The 19,965-nt window shown below is 44.8% G+C and overlaps 1 protein-coding gene across 2 annotated transcripts in view; it reads left to right on the plus strand.

Annotated features, from left to right (window-relative positions):
- The window catches only part of LOC106576477 (plexin-A4), a 643,097-nt gene that overhangs the window by 45,551 nt on the left and 577,581 nt on the right, over positions 1 to 19,965 (plus strand). For both annotated transcript variants that reach the window (XM_045700071.1, XM_045700072.1), the window contains exon 2: positions 13,022 to 14,370. In XM_045700071.1, the coding sequence (XP_045556027.1) occupies positions 13,117 to 14,370 (1,254 nt within the window). In that variant the 5' untranslated portion in view covers positions 13,022 to 13,116. The remainder of the gene's footprint in view (positions 1 to 13,021; positions 14,371 to 19,965) is intronic.

Consider the following 19,965-nt stretch of genomic DNA (forward strand, 5'->3'; position numbering starts at 1 on the left):
TGTGTGTGTGTGTGTGTGATAGATTATCTTGGGTGAGTGCAGGGTGTTTTCCTATCCCAGCTCAGTGAGTTGTACTGTAGGGTGAGTAGTAACTGTTATCCATGTGATCATTGCCAGGGCTCAGTGGGAGCTGCAGGGATTAGTCTGTTAATCTGTGCCACCTCTCCTCCATGCCACCGTGCCATCTCCACTGACGGGCACGGCCATCACGCTGAAGTGAGTGACCTCCTGGAAGGGCAGCAAGAGGACAGGAGCATAGCATATCTAGTTGTAGACTAGACTGGATCCGTTTGTACTCTCTTCTTCTCTCTCGCCTTTCTCCTGGATCTTTCTCTTTCTTTAATGTAGGGTCATAGCATGTCTAACTGTAGACTGTACACCTGTCTGTTTGTCCTCTTTACCTCCCTTCTTCCCTCTGTTCTCTCATTCTATTATAGTAGCATAGCATGTCTAACTGTAGACTGTACACCTGTCTGTTTGTCCTCTTTACCTCCCTTCTTCCCTCTGTTCTCTCACTCTATTATAGTAGCATAGCATCTCTAACTGTCTCTGTTCTCTCATTCTATTATAGTATCATAGCATCTCTAACTGTCTCTGTTCTCTCATTCTATTATAGTATCATAGCATGTCTAACTGTAGACTGTACACCTGTCTGTTTGTCCTCTTTACCTCCCTTCTTCCCTCTGTTCTCTCATTCTATTATAGTAGCATAGCATCTCTAACTGTCTCTGTTCTCTCATTCTATTATAGTATCATAGCATCTCTAACTGTCTCTGTTCTCTCATTCTATTATAGTATCATAGCATGTCTAACTGTAGACTGTACACCTGTCTGTTTGTCCTCTTTACCTCCCTTCTTCCCTCTGTTCTCTCATTCTATTATAGTATCATAGCATGTCTAACTGTAGACTGTACACCTGTCTGTTTGTCCTCTTTACCTCCCTTCTTCCCTCTGTTCTCTCATTCTATTATAGTATCATAGCATCTCTATCTGTCTCTGTTCTCTCATTCTATTATAGTATCATAGCATCTCTATCTGTCTCTGTTCTCTCATTCTATTATAGTATCATAGCATCTCTATCTGTCTCTGTTCTCTCATTCTATTATAGTATCATAGCATCTCTATCTGTCTCTGTTCTCTCATTCTATTATAGTATCATAGCATCTCTATCTGTCTCTGTTCTCTCTGTCTGCCTCTCTCACTGTGTCCCTCCTGTCTCTTTTATCAGGAGGTATTGTCTTATTACAGCCTGATCTGTTTACCTGGGTGTTGGTATCATTTCCATCTATGTGTGTTGTTGTCATCTCTCTCCATTCACCCTGTGACAGTTTACCGCCCCATAAAAGTGTAAAAATCTGGGGGGGTTTTGTGAATGTAAAGGATTATACTGTAATTACCCTACTTTTCCCACTCATAATCTCCCGTAATCCCATTTGACTCATATGTTTTGTGTTAGATATTTCTGAATGGGTTTTTATATCTGGAGAAGTTAATCTGTTTACAAAAGAGTCAGACAGTTTTCTCTCAATGTTCCAGATGTATTTCCACCATGAAGATGTCGGCATACGTTCAGTGTTCCAGTGCTCCTACTCATTATCTAACCTATTCAACCTGTTAATAGCTGGAGTGGGATGTGTCTTGGTTCAGCTATGCAGTGGTTGGCCTTGACTAGCTCTAGTAATCAACTACTTTCCAAACAGTAAGCTAGCTGTAACCTCTGAAATACCCGTGTTATCATCACTCAATATCAGACATATCTATTGTTGGAGCCTTGTGCTTGTTGTTTACGTGTGCTATTATCTATTAGACAGATGGGCTGAGAGCCAGACTATATTATGCAGTCTACACCCCTTCTGTCTGTCTGTATGTCTGTCTGTATGTCTCTGTCACAGTCTGATTGTATGTCTGTATGTCTCTGTCACAGTCTGATTGTATGTCTGTATGTCCCTGTCACAGTCTGATTGTATGTCTGTATGTCTCTGTCACAGTCTGTCTGTCACAGTCTGTCACTGTCTATCTATCTATCTGTCTGTCTGTCTGTCTGTCTGTCTGTCTGTCTGTCTGTCTGTCTGTCTGTCTGTCTGTCTGTCTGTCTGTCTGTCTGTCTGTCTGTCTGTCTGTCTGTCTGTCTGTCTGTCTGTCTGTCTGTCTGTCTGTCTGTCTGTCTGTCTGTCTGTCTTTGTCAGTCTGTCTGTCTTTGTCAGTCTGTCTGTCTGTTTGTCTGTATTTCTCTGTCTGTCTGTCTGTATTTCTCTGTCTGTCTGTCTGTCCGTCTGTCCGTCCGTCCGTCTTTCCTCTTTCCGTTTGTCTGTCTGGCCGTCAGTCAGTCTGTCTGTCCGTCTGTCCATCCGTCCATCACAGTTTGTCAAAGTCTGTACAGTCTGTTACAGTCTGTCCAACTGCCAGTCTGTCTGTCTGTCTTTCTGTCTGTCTCTGTCTGTCTCTGTCTGTCACTAGGTTAGCCTTATCTCAGGTTCACAGGTGGGAGGCAGACTGAGCGAGAGAGAGAGGGAGAGGGAGAGGGAGACAGAGAGACTTGGAGCCTCTTCCCTTGACAGTGTAACCTTGACGATGCCTCTTCACCTGGTTGGCATGGATCGGCTTAGACGCCCCCAGAGGAACCGATCAATATTTCTGTTGCTTGTTTTTGACTTCCCTCTCCTTCCTCCTCCTCCTCCTCCTCTTCTCCTCTCTTCTCTGCTTCTTTCTTTCTCTGCCATAGGATGTTATCTGATTTAGCTGGTTTGTTTGTGGCGCACGCCTCACTGTCTCTCCCCACAAACCTAATAATGCCTCTAATTTGGGCACAGTTTAGGGATGCTAACGCAATTTGTGTTTTTGTTTTTTTCAGAAACAAATAATATTTTTCTTCATGAAAAAGCATAAATATCAAATTATTTCTGAAAGCGGAGAGCACATGCAGTACACACACACACACACACACACACACACACACACACACACACACACACCTCAGATTGTACTGCATGGTGTTTTTGCCCACATTTCCAGCGAAGCACTGAGTGTGAGAGAGAGTGTGGCACAAAACATGAATTCATTAGCACCCTTTGATGTGCTGGTGCAGTATGTGGTCTGGAGTTACTGTGTGTGTGTGTATGTGTGTGTGTGTATGATTTCTGTGGGCAGATCTGGCACTGAGACACACACACACACACACTTGCAGAAACACACATATGCACACGCACACACACACGCACACACACACACACACTGCTTGGTACTCAGCATTAAGGAGATCGTTTGGGTGTCCTGTCCAGGGGCTGTACTTGTACATCAACCCACTGGGCAAAAACTGGTTGAATCAATGTTGCTTCCATGTCATTTCAACCCCACAAAAATCTATGTGACGTCGTTGACTCAACGTTGAAACCTGATTGGGTTTGCAAAAAGTCATCAACTTAAGGGAATTTCATATTTTTGACTTGACTTTTAACCTAAATCCAAAGACATGGTGATTTTTGTATTGATTTCACGTTGAATTCACGTTAGTTGACAACTCAACCAAATGTAAATCAAGACTAGACGTTGAACTGACATCTGTGCCCAGTGGGAAGCTGCCTCATGCTACAGAAACAGGAGAAGATAGGCTTCTGCTCCTATGAGCCGTTCCAGCTAGACAAGACAAGGCTTCTTACTTACTGTGTAGGAATGTGAAGGAAAGACACAATGTAGATGGAGATAAATAATGTGTTTGAATGTTCGGGGCTCTGTGTGTGTGTGTGTGTGTGTGTGTGTGTGTGTGTGTGTGTGTGTGTGTGTGTGTGTGTGTGTGTGTGTGTGTGTGTGTGTGTGTGTGTGTGTGTGTGTGTGTGTGTGTGGGGTTGTATGAAGCGGAACATGGCTGAGCAACTCAGGTGTAATTAATGGCGCGTGATGATCAGCAGGCAAATGCAAATAGGAGCTAAACGAGCTTCCCCGATGAGCAGGATAATTGCGTGTCACTGACGGTTTCAGGTCGCGATCATCATACATTCTTGAAGGCGCCGAAGCCAGCAGGTTATTTCTGTGTTAGTGTGTGTGCGAGAGAGAGAGGGGGGGGAGTGATAGAGTTTGCGTGTGTGTGTGTGTGTGTGTGTGTGTGCGTTTGCACCTGCTACAGAGAACAAGATGATATGTGTACCCATCGACACTACAGCTTCTGTGATATTTCACCTTCAATCCCTCCCTCCCTCCCTCCCTCCCTCCCTCCCTCCCTCCCTCCCTCCCTCCCTCCCTCCCTCCCTCCCTCCCTCCCTCCCTCCCTCCCTCCCTCTATTTTGCTATTTACAGTTGAATGAAGTTGTTGAGGTATTTCCAGCTGAGCACTTTGTTATCCAGGTACTCTGTCCCCCGCTGGTAAATTAGAGTTGGGAGCTCACAGCCGCTCCCAGTGTAAGATTAATATTACAACAGGCCTTTATTTTTAGTCCAAGCAGAGAGCCCAATGCCCTTTCAGTAGTCCTCATGCAGCTCTGCTCCCCCTTACTGCTTCCTTTGACCACCTACTTCTTTCCCTTTGTCAAGGATAAATTATTATTATTTCTTTCTCCATCTTTCTCTATCTCTCTCTCTCTTTCTGGCGGTCACCTCTCTCTCTGGCACTTACCCTCTTTCTCGCTCTCTCTGGCCCTCACCCTCACTCACTCTCTCTCACTCTCTCTCTCTCTCTGGATCTCATCCTCACTCTCTCTCTCTCTCTCTCTGGATCTCACCCTCACTCATCATCTCACTCTCTATCGCTCTGTCTGAAATGTGTTAACCCATTGTCTGATTGGTTCGTTCCTCTCAGTAATATGAGTCAGAGTGAGTGTGATCAGATTGCAGCCCAGTCCATGGTTCCATGATTGCTCCTCACCAGGAGATTTTACCTGGAGATCCCAAGTGGCTGTCTGATCGGAGCTACAGTTGAAGTCGGAAGTTTACATACACCTTAGCCAAATACATTTCAATTCGTTTTTTCACAATTCCTGACATTTAATCCTAGTAAGAATTCCCTGTCTTAGGTCTGTTGGGATCACCACTTTATTTTAAGAATGTGAAATGTCAGAATAATAGTAGAGAGAATGATTTATTTCAGCTTTTATTTCTTGCATCACATTCTCAGTGGGTCAGAAGTTAACATACACTCAATTAGTATTTGGTAGCATTGCCTTTAAATTGTTTAACTTGGGTCAAACGTTTCGGGTAGCCTTCCACAAGCTTCCCACAATAAGTTGGGTGAATTTTGGCCCATTTCTCCTGACAGAGCTGGTGTAACTAAGTCAGGTTTGTAGGCCTCCTTGCTCACACACGCTTTTTCAGTTCTGCCCACAAATTTTCTATAGGATTGAGGTCAGGGCTTTGTGATGGCCACTCCAATACCTTGACTTTGTGCCACAGCTTTGGAAGTATGCTTGGGGTCATTGTCCATTTGGAAGACCAATTTGCGACCAAGCTTCAACTTCCTGACTGATGTCTTGAGATGTTGCTTCAATATATCCACATAATTCATTAATATATCCTCATGATGCAATCTATTTTGTGAAGTAACATTTTGGAAGACCCATTTGCGACCAAGTAAAATTTTCCATCCTCATTATACCATCTATTTTGTGAAGTGCACCAGTCCCTCCTGCAGCAAGGCACCCCCACAACATGATGCTGCCACCCCGTGCTTCACGGTTGGGATGGTGTTCTTCGACTCGCAAGCCTCCCCCTTTTTCCTCCAAACATAACGATGGTCATTATGGCCAATAGTTCTATTTTTGTTTCATCAGACCAGAGGACATTTCTCCAAAAAGTACGATCTTTGTCCCCATGTGCAGTTGCAAACCATAGTTTGACTTTTTTATGGCGGTTTTGGAGCAGTGGCTTCTTCCTTGCTGAGCGGCCTTTCAGGTTATGTCGATATAGGACTCGTTTTAGTGTGGATATAGATACTTTTGTACCTGTTTCCTCCAGCATCTTCACAAGGTCCTTTGCTTTTGTTCTGGGATTGATTTGCACTTTTCACACCAAAGTACGTTCATCTCTAGGATGATGGCTGCGTGGTCCCATGGTGTTTATACTTGCGTACTATTGTTTGTACAGATGAACGTGGTACCTTCAGGCATTTGGAAATTGCTCCCAAGGATGAACCAGACTTGTGGAGGTTTACAATTTTTATCTAAGGTCTTGGCTGATTTCTTTTGATTTTCCCATGATGTCAAGCAAAGAGGCACTGAGTTTAAAGGTAGGCCTTGAAATATATCCACAGGTACACCTCCAATTGCCTCAAATGATGTCAATTAGACTATCAGAAGCTTCTAAAGCCATGACATCATTTTCTTGAATTTTCCAAGCTGTTTAAAGGGACAGTCAACTTAGTGTATGTAAACTTCTGACCACTGGAATTATGAAATAATCTGTCTGTAAACAATTGTTGGAAAAATTACTTGTGTCATGCACAAAGTAGATGTCCTAACCAACTTGCCAAAACTCTAGTTTGTTAACAAGAAATTTGTGGAGTGGTTGAAAAACGAGTTTTAATGACTACAACCTAAGTGTATGTAAACTTCCGACTTCAACTGTATCTGGCAGTGTGGGAGAAATAATCCCACTGGGCAAAAACAGGTTGAAACAACGTTCAAAACTGGTTGGATTTGCAAAAAGTCATCAACATAAGGACATTTCATTTTTTTCACCCAATTCGAACCTAAATGACATGGTGACATTTTTTTGGTAATTTCACATGAATCCACATTAGTTGACAACTCAACCAAATGTAAATCTAGACTAGACGTTGAACTGACGTCTGTGTCCAATGGGATGGGCTCAGCCTGACTAACACTGACTCATACATGTACATGTGTAGGCAATATGACAAGATAAGATACAATATTATATGATACAATACATTATTGTCCATTGTCATGGAAATTCATTTTGTTAGCCCAGAGGTACAGATTTAATTTGATCACCCTATTGCAGGAAAACTTTCCTGCATTGTAGGGCATTTACAACTTATAGTGGAATGATCAAAGCCCCCTCTAGTGGCCTCATGGGTGGAATGTTGTTCATATTTTTAATAATTTCTATTGTCACGTTGGTATAAAGGGATCGGGAGACAGGCGCAGGAATGCGTAATAGGGTTTTTTATTTACCCAAATTACAGCGTGCCATGTAAAGGCACGGGGACGAAGACCAAACAAACACGTATACAAAACACAGGGTTGAAACCCAAACAAAAGAGTGAGGAGTACCTCGAATAAATACACAATCGCACAATGATACCACACGGGACGAGACCCGTAATTATATGTGCAATACACGCGGCACGAAAGCCAAAACTACACAGCACAGGTACTCACACGACCAACGGACATTGGAACAATAATCGACCAGACAATGGTGAACAAAGGGCACACTTATACAATTACTAATCAGGGGAGATTATGGGGACCAGGTGTGCGTAATGACACAGTTCAGTTCCTAGAGGCCGGTGACGTAGACCTCCGAAACTGGTGCACGGAATGAGCAACAGTACCGGAGAGATCCGTGACATTAATCAACATTATATCAAACATTTTTTTTTATTATTTTTTTTTATATTTCAGTCTTCTGTGTTGTATGTAAAGTGTAATATTGGGATGCAAACTCAAAATTCAATAGATTTCAACTTTATATCTGACAATACTTTGTCTTGTTTCTTTAAGCCCATAACCATGTGTGTGAGGTGTATACTTTCATTTCAAAGTAGATATTTTGGACTACCAAAAGACCCTGATTTAGCCCACTGCAGTAAAAGGTTAAAAGGGCTTCTCAAGTTTCTAATTTCCACATTTGTAGACTTGATTTTGTGTCAATTCAATAATAATGCGCATAATAATTCACATTTCCTGTTGCTGCAGGATTACTTTCCTGCTGTAACAAACTGGCTCAAATTAAGATCCTACAGTGTCTTCATAGTGCCTGTGTTTCAATTTCTCACCCATCTACACACAATACCCCATAATGACAAAGTGAAAATGTGTTTAGTAATTTTTGCAAATGTATTGAAAATGAAATACAGAAATATTGAATTTACATACCGGTACGTATTCACAACCCTTACATCAATATTTGTTGAAGCAACTTTTGCAGCGATGATTTTCTCAAGCTCTGTTAAATTAGATGGGGAGTGGCGGTGAACAGCAATCTTCAAGTCTTTCAACAGTTTTTCAGTGGGATTCAAGTCTGGGCTTTGGCTGGGCCACTGAAGGACTTTCACATTCTTGTTCTGAAGCCATTCCAGCACTGTATGCTTGGGGTCATTGTCCTGTTGGAACATAAATCTATGCCCCAGTCTAAGATTGTTTGTACAAGGTTCTCATCAATGATTTACTTGTATTTGGCTCCATTCATTGTTCCCTCTATCCTTACCAGTATCCCAGGCCCCGCCACTGAAAAGCTTCCCCATAGCATGATACTGCCACCACCATGCTTCACAGTAGGGATGGTGTTAGACGGGTGATGAGCTGTTTCTGGTTTCTCCAGACATAGCACTCAGGCCAAAGAGTTACATTTTTGTCTCATCAGACCTCAATCTCTTGCCTTATGATCTCAGAGTTTTTTACATGCCTTTTTGCAAACTCCAGGCATGTTGTCATGAGTGGCTTCCGTCGGGACCACTCTCCCATAAAGCCCAGATTGGTGAAGTGCTGTAGAGACTGTTGTCCTTCTGGCAGGTTCTCCCATCTCAGCCAAGAAACTCTGTAGTTCTGTCAGAGTGATCATTGGGTTCTTGGTCACCTCCCTGACCAAGGTCTTTCTTGCCCGGTTGCTTAGTTTGGTCGGACAGCCAGCTCCTGGGTAGTTCCATATTTTTCTATTTCCCAATGATGGAGACCACTGTGCTCTTGGAAACTTTCAACACACAGCAAAATGTTTATACCCTTCCCCAGATATGTGCCTCATCACAATTCTATCTTGGAGACCTACAGACAGTTCCTTGGACTTCATGGTATAGTTTCTGCTCTGACATGCACTGTCAACTGTGGGAAATTATATAGACACGTGTGTTTCTTTCTATGTCCGAACAATTTAATTGGCCACAGGTCAATCAAGTTGTAGTGACATCTCAAGGATGATCAAAGGAAATTTGATGCACCTGAGCTCAATTTAGAGTGTTATAGCAAAAAGGTTTGAATACTCATGTAAATTAGATATGTTCAATACATTTGCATCAAGAAAACATTGTCATTATGGGGTATTGTGTGTAGATGGGTAAGATTGTTTTTAAATGCAATCCATTTAGAATTCACGCTGTAACAAATGTGGAATAAGTTAAGGGGTATGAATATTTTCTGAAGTCCCTGTACATATGTACAATGCTGGAATGGCTTCAGAACAAGCATGTGCAAGTCCTTGAGTGGCCTAGCCAAAGCCCAGACTTGAATTCCATTGAAAAACTGTGGAAAGGGGCCTCCCGAGTGGCGCAGCGGTCTAAGGCACTGCATCGCAGTGCTAGAGGCGTCACTACAGACCCGGATTCGATCCCGGGTTGTATCACAACCAGACGTGATCGGGAGTCCCATAGGGCGGCGCAAATTTGGCCCAGTAGTTCTGGTTAGGGGAGGGTTTGGCCCGGGGGGCTTTACTTGGCTCATAGCACTCTAGCCAGTTTTTTTGGCGGGCCAGGTGTCTGCAGGAGGTCATCAGATGAACGGTGTTTCCTCCGACACATTGGTGCAGCTGGCTTCCGGATGAAGCGAGCGGGTTATAAGAAGCGCGGTTTGGCGGTTCATGTTTTGGAGGGCGCATGACTCAACCTTTGCCTCCCGAGCCCGTTGGAGAGTTGCAACGATGAGACAAGATCAAAATTGGGGAGAAAAAGAATGCAACAACAACAAAATTGTGGAAAAACCTGAAGATTGCTGTTCACCGCCACTCCCTATCTCATTTAACAGAGCTTAAACATCTGTAAGGAAGAATGGGAGAAAATCCCCAAATCCAGATGTACAGTACAAAGCTGATGCAGACGACTCAAAGCTATAATCACCGCCAAGTAACTGGATACGCAATCATTACAGAACACACATAGTCTCACTATCATGCAATGCTAGAGCTACAATGAAGAGCAGTGAATGTGAGACTTGTTTAGCATCAGTGTAATTACAGTAAAGCGAAAGTGTGTGTGTGTCAGCAGTGTTGTGGAGGCTGACCCTGGATACCACGCAGGTGATCACCTGTTCATAGGGGAGAGCTAATGAGCAGTTGGAAGCACAGGGGACCGCAGTGTTTACAGGAAATGCTCTCCTCATTTCCTCTTGGTGTGTTTATAATGTGTGTGTACATTGAATATGGATGTGTACCGTGTAGCCTTTGTTTCTATACGTGTAAACATACAGAACATACTCTCTATTTTGGCCTTTCTAGGGAGTTTTTCCTAGCCACCGTGCTTCTACACCTGCATTGCTTGCTGTTTGGGGTTTTAGGCAGGGTTTCTGTACAGCACATTGAGATATCAGCTGATGTAAGAAGGGCTTTATAAATACATATGATTTGATATATGTATCTCTGTGTGTGCACTGTGCGTGTGTGTGTGTGTGTGTGTGTACTGTGTGTGTGTGTACTGTGTGTTTGTATAGGCAAGGAGGAACAGTAGTGTGATATTGCTGAGGCTTGACAAACGACCCAGGGACTGATGAGGCGCTTGTTTCTGCACCCACTAGCACTTCCTCCTAATTACTCCACCTCTACCCATAAACTGTGTGTGTGTGTGTGTGTGTGTGTGTGGGCCAGAGTGTTAGAACTATGTCTCCTAGCCATGTCAGCAGGTGGGAAGCTCTATCTGGAGAGAAGAGAGAAAAATCACCTAAGCATGCAAATCACACTCTAAGGGGAGAATCAATTAGGAGTGGAGCAGCCTGGATGTGATGGGCTTTGAGGGATGTGAAGGGGCTGGGCCCATGCAGAGACACAGAGATGGTGTATGACTGTAGATAACCCCCCGGGGTCCTGCATTAGCCCTCTGAGAACACACAGTCCTCCACTCATCCCAGCAGGCCTCTCTCTCAGACTTTATACCCTCTTTCTCATTCCCTCACTGTCTCGCTTCATGTCTTCTGTCTCTCTCTGAAAGGTTCAGATGGGTTTGGACTTGATAATGTACAGTTGAAGTCGGAAGTTTACATACACTTAGGTTTACATACACTCCACACATTTCTTGTTAACAGACTATAGTTTTGGCAAGTCGGTTAGGATATCTACTTTGTGCATAACACAAGTCATTTTCCCAACAATTGTTTACAGACAGATTATTTCACTTATAATTCACTGTGTCACAATTCCAGTAGGTCAGAAGTTTACATACACTAAGTTGACTGTGCCTTTAAACAGCTTGGAAAAATCCAGAAAATGATGTCATGGCTTTAGAAGCTTCTGATAGGCTAATTGACATAATTTGAGTCAATTGGAGGTGTACCTGTGGATGTATTTCAAGGTCTACCTTTAAACTCAGTGCCTCTTTGCTTGACATCATGGGAAAATAAAAATAAATCAGCCAAGACCTCAAATAAGAAATTGTAGACCTCCACAAGTCTGGTTCATCCTTGGAAGCAATTTCCAAATGCCTGAAGGTACCACATTCATCTGTACAAACAATAGTACGCAAGTATAAACACCATGGGACCACGCAGCCGCCATACCGCTCAGGAAGTAGACGCGTAACCTAGAGATGAACATACTTTGGTGTGAAAGTGCAAATCAATCCCAGAACAAAAGCAAAGGACCTTGTGAAGATGCTGGAGGAAACAGGTACAAAAGTATCGAAATCCACAGTAGAACGAGTCCAATATCGACATAACCTGAAAGGCCGCTCAGCAAGGAAGAAGCCACTGCTCCAAAACCGCCATAGAAAAGTCAGACTACGGTTTGCAACTGCACATGGGGACAAAGATCGTACTTTTTGGAGAAATGTCCTGGTCTGATGAACTGTTTGGCCATAAGACCATCGTTATGTTTGGAGGAAAAAGGGGGACGCTTGCAAGCCGAAGAACACCATTCCAACCGTGAAGCACGGGGGTGGCAGCATCATGCTGTGGGGGTGCTTTTCTGCAGGAGGGACTGATGCACTTCACAAAATAGATGGTATAATGAGGATGGAAAATTTTGCTTGGTCGCAAATGGGTCTTCCAAATGGAAAATGACCCCAAGCATACTTCCAAAGTTGTGGCAAAATGGCTTAAGGACAACAAAGTCAAGGTATTGGAGTGGCCATCAAAAGCCCTGACCTCAATCCTATAGAAAATTTGTGGGCAGAACTGAAAAAGCGTGTGCGAGCAAGGAGGCCTACAAACCTGACTCAGTTCTGCCCACAAACCTGACCCAGTTCTGTCAGGAGGAATGGGCTAAAAGTCACCCAACTTATTGTGGGAAGCTTGTGGAAGGCTACCCAATACGTTTGACCAAAGTTAACAACCAAATACTAATTGAGTGTATGTAAACTTGTGACCCACTGGGAATGTGATGAAAGAAATAAAAGCTGAAATAAATAATTCTCTCTACTATTATTCTGACATTTCACATTCTTAAAATAAAGTGATGATCCTAACTGACCTAAGACAGGGAATTGTTACTAGGATTAAATGTCAGGAATTGTGAAAAACTGAATGTAAATGTATTTGGCTAAGGTGTATGTAAACTTCCAAACATCAACTGTATGTCTGTCTCGCTTTTTCTCCTCTCTCATTCTTCTACTTGCCTAATTGCCTTTTTATTGGTGCAGTGCTCTGTATGATAAATATGTCTGATACTCTGTATGATAAATATGTCTGATACTCTGTATGATAAATATATCTGATACTCAGTATGATAAATATGTCTGATACTCTGTATGATAAATATGTCTGATACTCTGTATGATAAATATGTCTGATACTCTGTATGATAAATATATCTGATACTCAGTATGATAAATATGTCTGATACTCTGTATGATAAATGTGTATGGAGATTCTTTTTGTAGATGCAGGAATATTGTCTTTTTGTGTTTCCCACCTCATATTTCTCTTCTCTTCTCCAGGTATAGAATGACCTCAATCCCAAGAGAGGCCTGACCACGGATTGGCTGAGAGTACTGGACCGAGCCCCTTCTAGTCCTCCCTGACACAGCGGACCATGGAGTCCCACCACACCAGGACACGGACTTCCTGTCTTACCCTTTGCTGGTTCCTGTCGGCCCTGGCTCTCCCTCTCTCGTTGGCATCTAGGCCCCTCCCCCATGCCCCCGACGGCGCCACTATCATCACTGCCTCCATCGATGCAGCCGAGGAGGAGGACTATAGCACGTTCAGCACTGAGAACCCCGAGTGGAAGTTCAACCACGTGGCCGTGGACGAACGCAACGGCAACGTGTACCTGGGAGCGGTCAACCGTATCTACAAACTCTCCCCCGACCTAAACGTACAGGTGTATCACGAGACTGGCCCCGACGAGGACAACCGCAAGTGCTACCCACCACGCATTGTGCAGCCCTGCAGCGAGCCGCTGTCCCTCACCAACAACGTCAACAAGATGCTGCTGATGGACTACCGGGAGAACCGGCTATTAGCCTGTGGTAGTCTCTATCAGGGCATCTGTAAACTCCTTCGTCTGGACGACCTGTTCAAGCTGGGAGAGCCCTTCCACAAGAAGGAGCACTACCTGTCCGGGGTCAACGAGAGCGGTTCGGTGTTCGGCGTCATCGTGTCGTACGGTGACTCATCGCCCGACAAGCTGTTTGTGGCCACGGCAGTGGACGGCAAGCCCGAGTATTTCCCCACCATCTCCAGCCGCAAGCTGGAGCGCAACTCGGAGGAGGACGGCATGTTCGCCTACGTCTTCCACGATGAGTTCGTGGCATCCATGATCAAGATCCCGTCCGACACGTTCACCATCGTGCCTGACTTTGACATCTACTACGTCTACGGATTTGGCTCGGGTAACTTCGTCTACTTCCTTACGCTGCAGCCGGAGATGGGGAATGGGCCGGCCACCGGCTCCTCCTCTGCGGGGCGAGAACAGGTGTTCACTTCTAAAATAGTCCGGCTGTGTAAAGATGACACAGCCTTTAACTCGTATGTGGAGGTACCCCTGGGCTGTGTGAAGGGCGGCGTGGAGTACCGGCTCCTACAGGCGGCCTATCTCTCCAAGGCGGGTGCCATATTGGGGCGCTCGCTAGGCGTGGGGCCCGACGATGACGTCCTTTTCACCATCTTCTCCAAGGGCCAGAAGCGGCGGCCGCGCGAGGCTTCGCAGGAGTCAGCGCTGTGCGTGTTCGCCCTGCGCGAGATCAACGAGCGCATCAAGGAACGACTGCAGTCGTGCTACAAGGGCGAGGGCACCCTGGACCTGGCCTGGCTCAAGGTCAAGGACATCCGCTGCAGCAGCGCTGTGAGTACCAAACACACACACACACATATACAGCGGTACTAACCAACTATTTTCACACCTGATCCATTGAATCAAGGTCTTGATGACTGACCTTGTCATTCAACATCAATTTTGTTCACCACAAGCCAGTGTGGATAGTATGTTGAATACAGTCTGATTTTCCTTACGTTACCAATGCTGGAATACAAGAGTAGAGATTCATAAGTGAGCTGTATTCAACTAGAACACTGTGTTAAATCTGTTCTACATTCTGATAATGAAACACGTAATAACAAGAGGTGAATATTTACCGAGTATTTATTTTGTTCTACTAAATGAAAGGTGAAGGCTCATCACCCACACTACACAACAGAACCATAATGAGAGTTTTGTCTCACTCTAAAGGTGTATTAGAGGCACCATGTTTCTGGGTGGGCTGCTCCACCATTGGATTAATTTGAGGTGTTAACCAGCTCCGGTATCTGTTTCTCTATCCGGCTTAGAGGGTTGGGCAATTCACACTCACAAGTAATGAACATAATTTACCTCACTCCGTTGCGGCATTAGCAATTCAGTAACACATTTAATGTAATCTCTTCAGGTTAAATCTTACATCAGCGGTGTCTCTCAAAGCAGTAGCAGAGCTTCGATGTGACGCAACAGTATTTTGTTTATATTAGCTACCGCTCCTCCTCAGATAAAACGCAGACAAGCTGAAGAAAGTAGAAATGGACATTTCACTGAATAGCAGTCAGGCAGGGTTCTCCACAGCTGCTATGCTGTGCTGAACATTAGCTAGTAAACAAACCCATCAGTGGGTCTTAATGCAGGGGAGCTCGCCTCTTAGTCTAAAGAGCTTCCCTGCTATCTCTACTGTTCTCTATAGTTTCCTACAGTTACACTATAGGATTGACGAAGGCGCTGCGTAAAGTCACACAATCTGCACTTACATTGTGATTAATGCACTGTGTGGATGTTTCTGGAAACTGTCTAAAGTGATGGATGACGTTGCATTGAGGTCTCTTCAAATTCCTCAGACTTTTCTGAGCTTGTTAGTGCTTGTAAGCCTCTCTTTCAGTTCATTTGGGGAGTGTCGAAACTTGTACAGTCACAAATATGAATTCATTCATTCATTGATCTGTGCTAGTGTATACAAGTCTGTCCTGGACTGACTGTACTGTGATTAAATACATGAAGTTGTCGCTATTGGTGCAACGACATGACTAATCTTAGTCTCTAGAGGAAGGGCGTGATTCTCCGATTCCCAAATTCAACCACTCTCTTCCTTTTTACAGTATGATTCAGAGAGACTCTCTCAACTGAAGAACAGAGACTTGTATCAGAGGCGTGCTGTGTTCTGCTCCTGGTGTTTCCGGCGAGGGATAAATCAGTGGCGGCGTGCGCCATCGTTGGGGGGGTGAGGGAGGACACGGGTTAGCGGTGAGGAATGGTGCCATTTCAGCATGCGCCACAGTTTGGCGGCTGCAGTATAAATTAGAGGCGGTCGACGTCACAAAGCCCCAGCCTGGAGATGGATGGTCCTTACTCTCCCCTGGCCGCTCCATCACTATGGATACTAGGCCCTTTTCCCTTAAAGGCAGGGAGAAGCACTTTGATTAGAGAAAAAGAAAAACACTCCTAAACACATGATCTCTGAAGGTTCTGAAAGGATTGATATTCAAGGAGGGGGGTTGCATAAATGATTGCCTGGATATGACTTCAAACACATGTTCATATATAGAGGCAGGCAGGCACACACACACACACTCACACACACACACGCACACACTCACACACACAAACCCTCACACACACACTCACATACATACACACACACAAACCCTCACACACTCACACACACACACACAAACCCTCACACACACACACACAAACCCTCACGCACACACACACACACACACACACACACACACACACACACACACACACACACACACACACACACACACACACACACACACACACACACACACACACACACACACACGTACACACACACACACACACACACACACGTACACACACACACGTACACACACACACACACACGTACACACACACACACACACGTACACACAAACACACACAAATTAGTAAGTGATTAGAGGTAAATGGCGGGGTGTCTGTGTTGTTCTTGGATCTTTGCACAATGGGAACATGTTGTATGACAAGATACAGAGATGGGGGATGACACAAGACAGAGAGAGAGAGAGATAACCCACTACAGTAGCTGTGTATGTGTGGGGGAGATGTCTCCCTAGTATCACACGGATAATTTTACACAAATCCTGGTTGTTAGTCTCCAATTAATTCCTCGCTCTCTTTTCAATAATGCATGAAGAGGAACGCCGCCGCCCCCCCCCCCTCCCCCCAGCACGCCACATCTTGAATGTTGCCAGAAATGTAGTTCAAGTCATCATTCGCTCTCTTCCCTCCAAATGCAGCAGCCAAGATAGTCACAGGCTCCAAACACAGGGCTTTTAGAGCAGAGAGGAGAGAGACTGCATGGCAGAGAAGCAACAGCAGCTAGTAACAGCTAGTAGCTTTGGGTTTGTGCTCATATAAAAGTCTAATGAGGAACCATAGAACCACAGAGAGAGATCAAGAGAAGGCCTCTCTCTCTCTCTCTCTCTCTCTCTCTCTCTCTCTCTCTCTCTCTCTCTCTCTCGCTCTGTCTCTCTCTCCCGCTCTCTCTTACTCTCCCCATCTCTCTCTCTCTCTCTCTGTCTCTCTCTCTCTCGCTCTGTCTCTCTCTCTCCCGCTCTCTCTTACTCTCCCCATCTCTCTCTCTCTATTTCTCTATCTCTGTCTCTCTCTTGCTCTCTCTCTCTCGCTCTTGCTCTCGCTCTCTCTTTCTCTCTCTCCCCCTCTCTCTCCCTCTCTCTCTTTATTTCTCTCCCCCTCTCTATCTCCTCTTCTTTCTCTCTCTTACTCTCTCTCTCTTTCTTTCTCTCCCCTCTCTCCCCCTCTCATTCTTTCTAACTCTCTCTCTCTCTTTCCCTCTCTCTCTCTGGTTCTGGTTTTCTCTCCTTTTCAAGCTCTCTTGTCGTATTTTTCACATCATATGTTTTCCCCCCAATTATAGAGTGGATGAACTGCCCCTAGGCTCATTAGAGTAGCTTGGCTGTACAGAGGAGCAGACGATATATGCATGCACTCACTGACACGCACACACACACACACACACACACACACACACACACACACACACACACACACACACACACACACACACACACACACACACACACACACACACACACACACACACAAAGACAATGGTCATTCACCTCAGCTCATTAGATAGCCTCTGTCTTTGTAAGGAGTACCAATTTGTGTGATTGCCACTTTGTGTTTGGGGCGCTCTGAGTGCTCTCGTCTCTAACATCTCTGTTGTAGCAGTTGGTTTTTCAGCCAATGGTATTAGCTGGCTTGTGAGAGCTTAATTGACTAAAGTGAATTTCAGCCAAAGATAAGAAATCTATCATTAAAAAAAACAATTTAGTAAGTTAAGTTATATATATCTGAAAAAGCATTCCGTAACATCAGAAGGTATCCCAGATACATGTGGGCTGTTAAATCTGCCGGTGAACTTAATGTTGGATTAGTCAAAGAATAGTCCCTGTGGGTTTGAACTGGGCAGCACGCAGCTATTTCAAGAACAGAGAAATGGAAGGAAAAGGGCGATACGATACAGATATGGAATTACACGTTGAACGCTCTGAGGTGATTGGATGTCAGATTACAGGGAGCTACAGTCGATTGGCTGATGCAGGCGGTAGTTTACTCTCAGTGATGTGATTGGTTTTCCTAGATGGTGTTGCTTGGATTCGGTGCCTTTCGATCAGAACGTATGAATGGAGATGTGAATGTATGCAGAGTTCTTACTCCATCCCTGTGCCAGCAGTAGGTGGTACAATCAATACGCTTTGTGTAAATCCCCGTTGACATCAACGCTTGATTTCCCCTACCCAGAAGTGCGTAACTCAAGTTAGAATTTGTCCATAACAGCATGCTACCACATCAATGTCACAGCGACAGCCATTTTAGGTTTTAGGACATTTAAAAAGGTCACTATGGCACAGCTTTATTCCCCCTACTGAGTCAACAGTGGGCCTATAGCTGTCCAGCCCAAACACCTATTAAAGCTTGTTTTGCGAGGTCAGGCCTTTGTTGGTTTCCAGCGGGCGCTACTGTACCTCTTGTCGGTAAAGGAGCTGCATCAGGACAGGGATAGAGGAGGAGGATGCGTTTCCCAAACCGCCACGCTCGACTGAAGCACATAATGCATGCTCAACACTATCAGTCTGGGCCGGGTCCGCGTCCATAGATCATTGTGAAATGGCATGTGACCTATACAGAAAAACGCCTGCTCCTTCATCGACATGTTCACCGTGTCAGCAGGAATAAGAGAAAGAAAACAAGACGAAGGAAATTCTCTCCTTTCCCTTCTCTTCTCTCCCTCTTTCTCTTTCTCTGTCGCCTGTTCCGCTGTAAACATGGCTAGTTGAGTGGTTTTCTCACCACTCTAGGCTGCTTACAGAGAGGAGAGACAAGTTCGCGTGTACACCCCTGTCACATGGCTGCGGTCCTCCTCGCCCTCACTCCCCACTTCCTAATGATCATAAATGACATGTCGTTAAGTAGCATGCTATCGGCTATTCTTCTACATTTGTCATCCACGCCAACTTCACATTCTGAATTATTTCCAATTAATTACATTATTCTACTCCGTTGCCAGTCCCTCTATCTCCCCCCCCACTTGAAAGCAGCTCGGAAGGCAACACTCATCTGGACTAAGTTCATGTTTGATGTTCTTCTTTTTGATAATGGCTCTTCTTCCTTCCGTCTCTTAATTTGATCAACCTTTGTATATTGTGTCCTGTTCCGGGCTGCCTTCTTCATGAGTTGAGCGGTGATTGGAGTTTAATCAGCGTCGTCTGGTGATTCAGTCCCCTCCACATCCTCCGGATCTGGCTTCATTAAAACACCGTCCTGTTCCAAATGGCACCTTAATCCCTATGTAGTGCACTACTTTTGACCAGGGCCCATAGTGCACTATGTAGGGAAATGGGGTGCCATTCAAGGTGCAGCTGCAGTGCAGCCGCCTGCCACACACTAATTAAATCTCCATACATGATACTAGCCCACAAAAGGGTCAGAATCCATCACAATACATTATTCTTGGATTAACCAAGTGTCTCTTCACCCAGCCGTTGCCCCCCTCGTTTTCTCGTTGTCTTCCGGCGCCGTTTTTGGATGTCTCAATTTCCACCCGGTTTCCCCTGAAATCAGCGAGTGTCATTTAGTTTAATTTGATTGTGTTCTCTACCCCACACAGATCTGTTGTTCCCCCATTGATTCTGACAGGTGGGATCATACATAAACATGAATTATGGAGAATAGTGCAATATCAAGGCTGCCTCTCCTGTCTGTGAGGCAGACAAGCCAACACAACACAGCAAGGTAGAGACTGCCTCTCCTGTCTGTGAGACAGACAAGCCAACACAACACAGCCAGGTAGAGACTGCCTCTCCTGTCTGTGAGACAGACAAGCCAACACAACACAGCCAGGTAGAGACTGCCTCTCCTGTCTGT

This window comes from Salmo salar, chromosome ssa17 (genome assembly GCF_905237065.1).
Source record: "Salmo salar chromosome ssa17, Ssal_v3.1, whole genome shotgun sequence".
Lineage (NCBI taxonomy): Eukaryota > Metazoa > Chordata > Actinopteri > Salmoniformes > Salmonidae > Salmo > Salmo salar.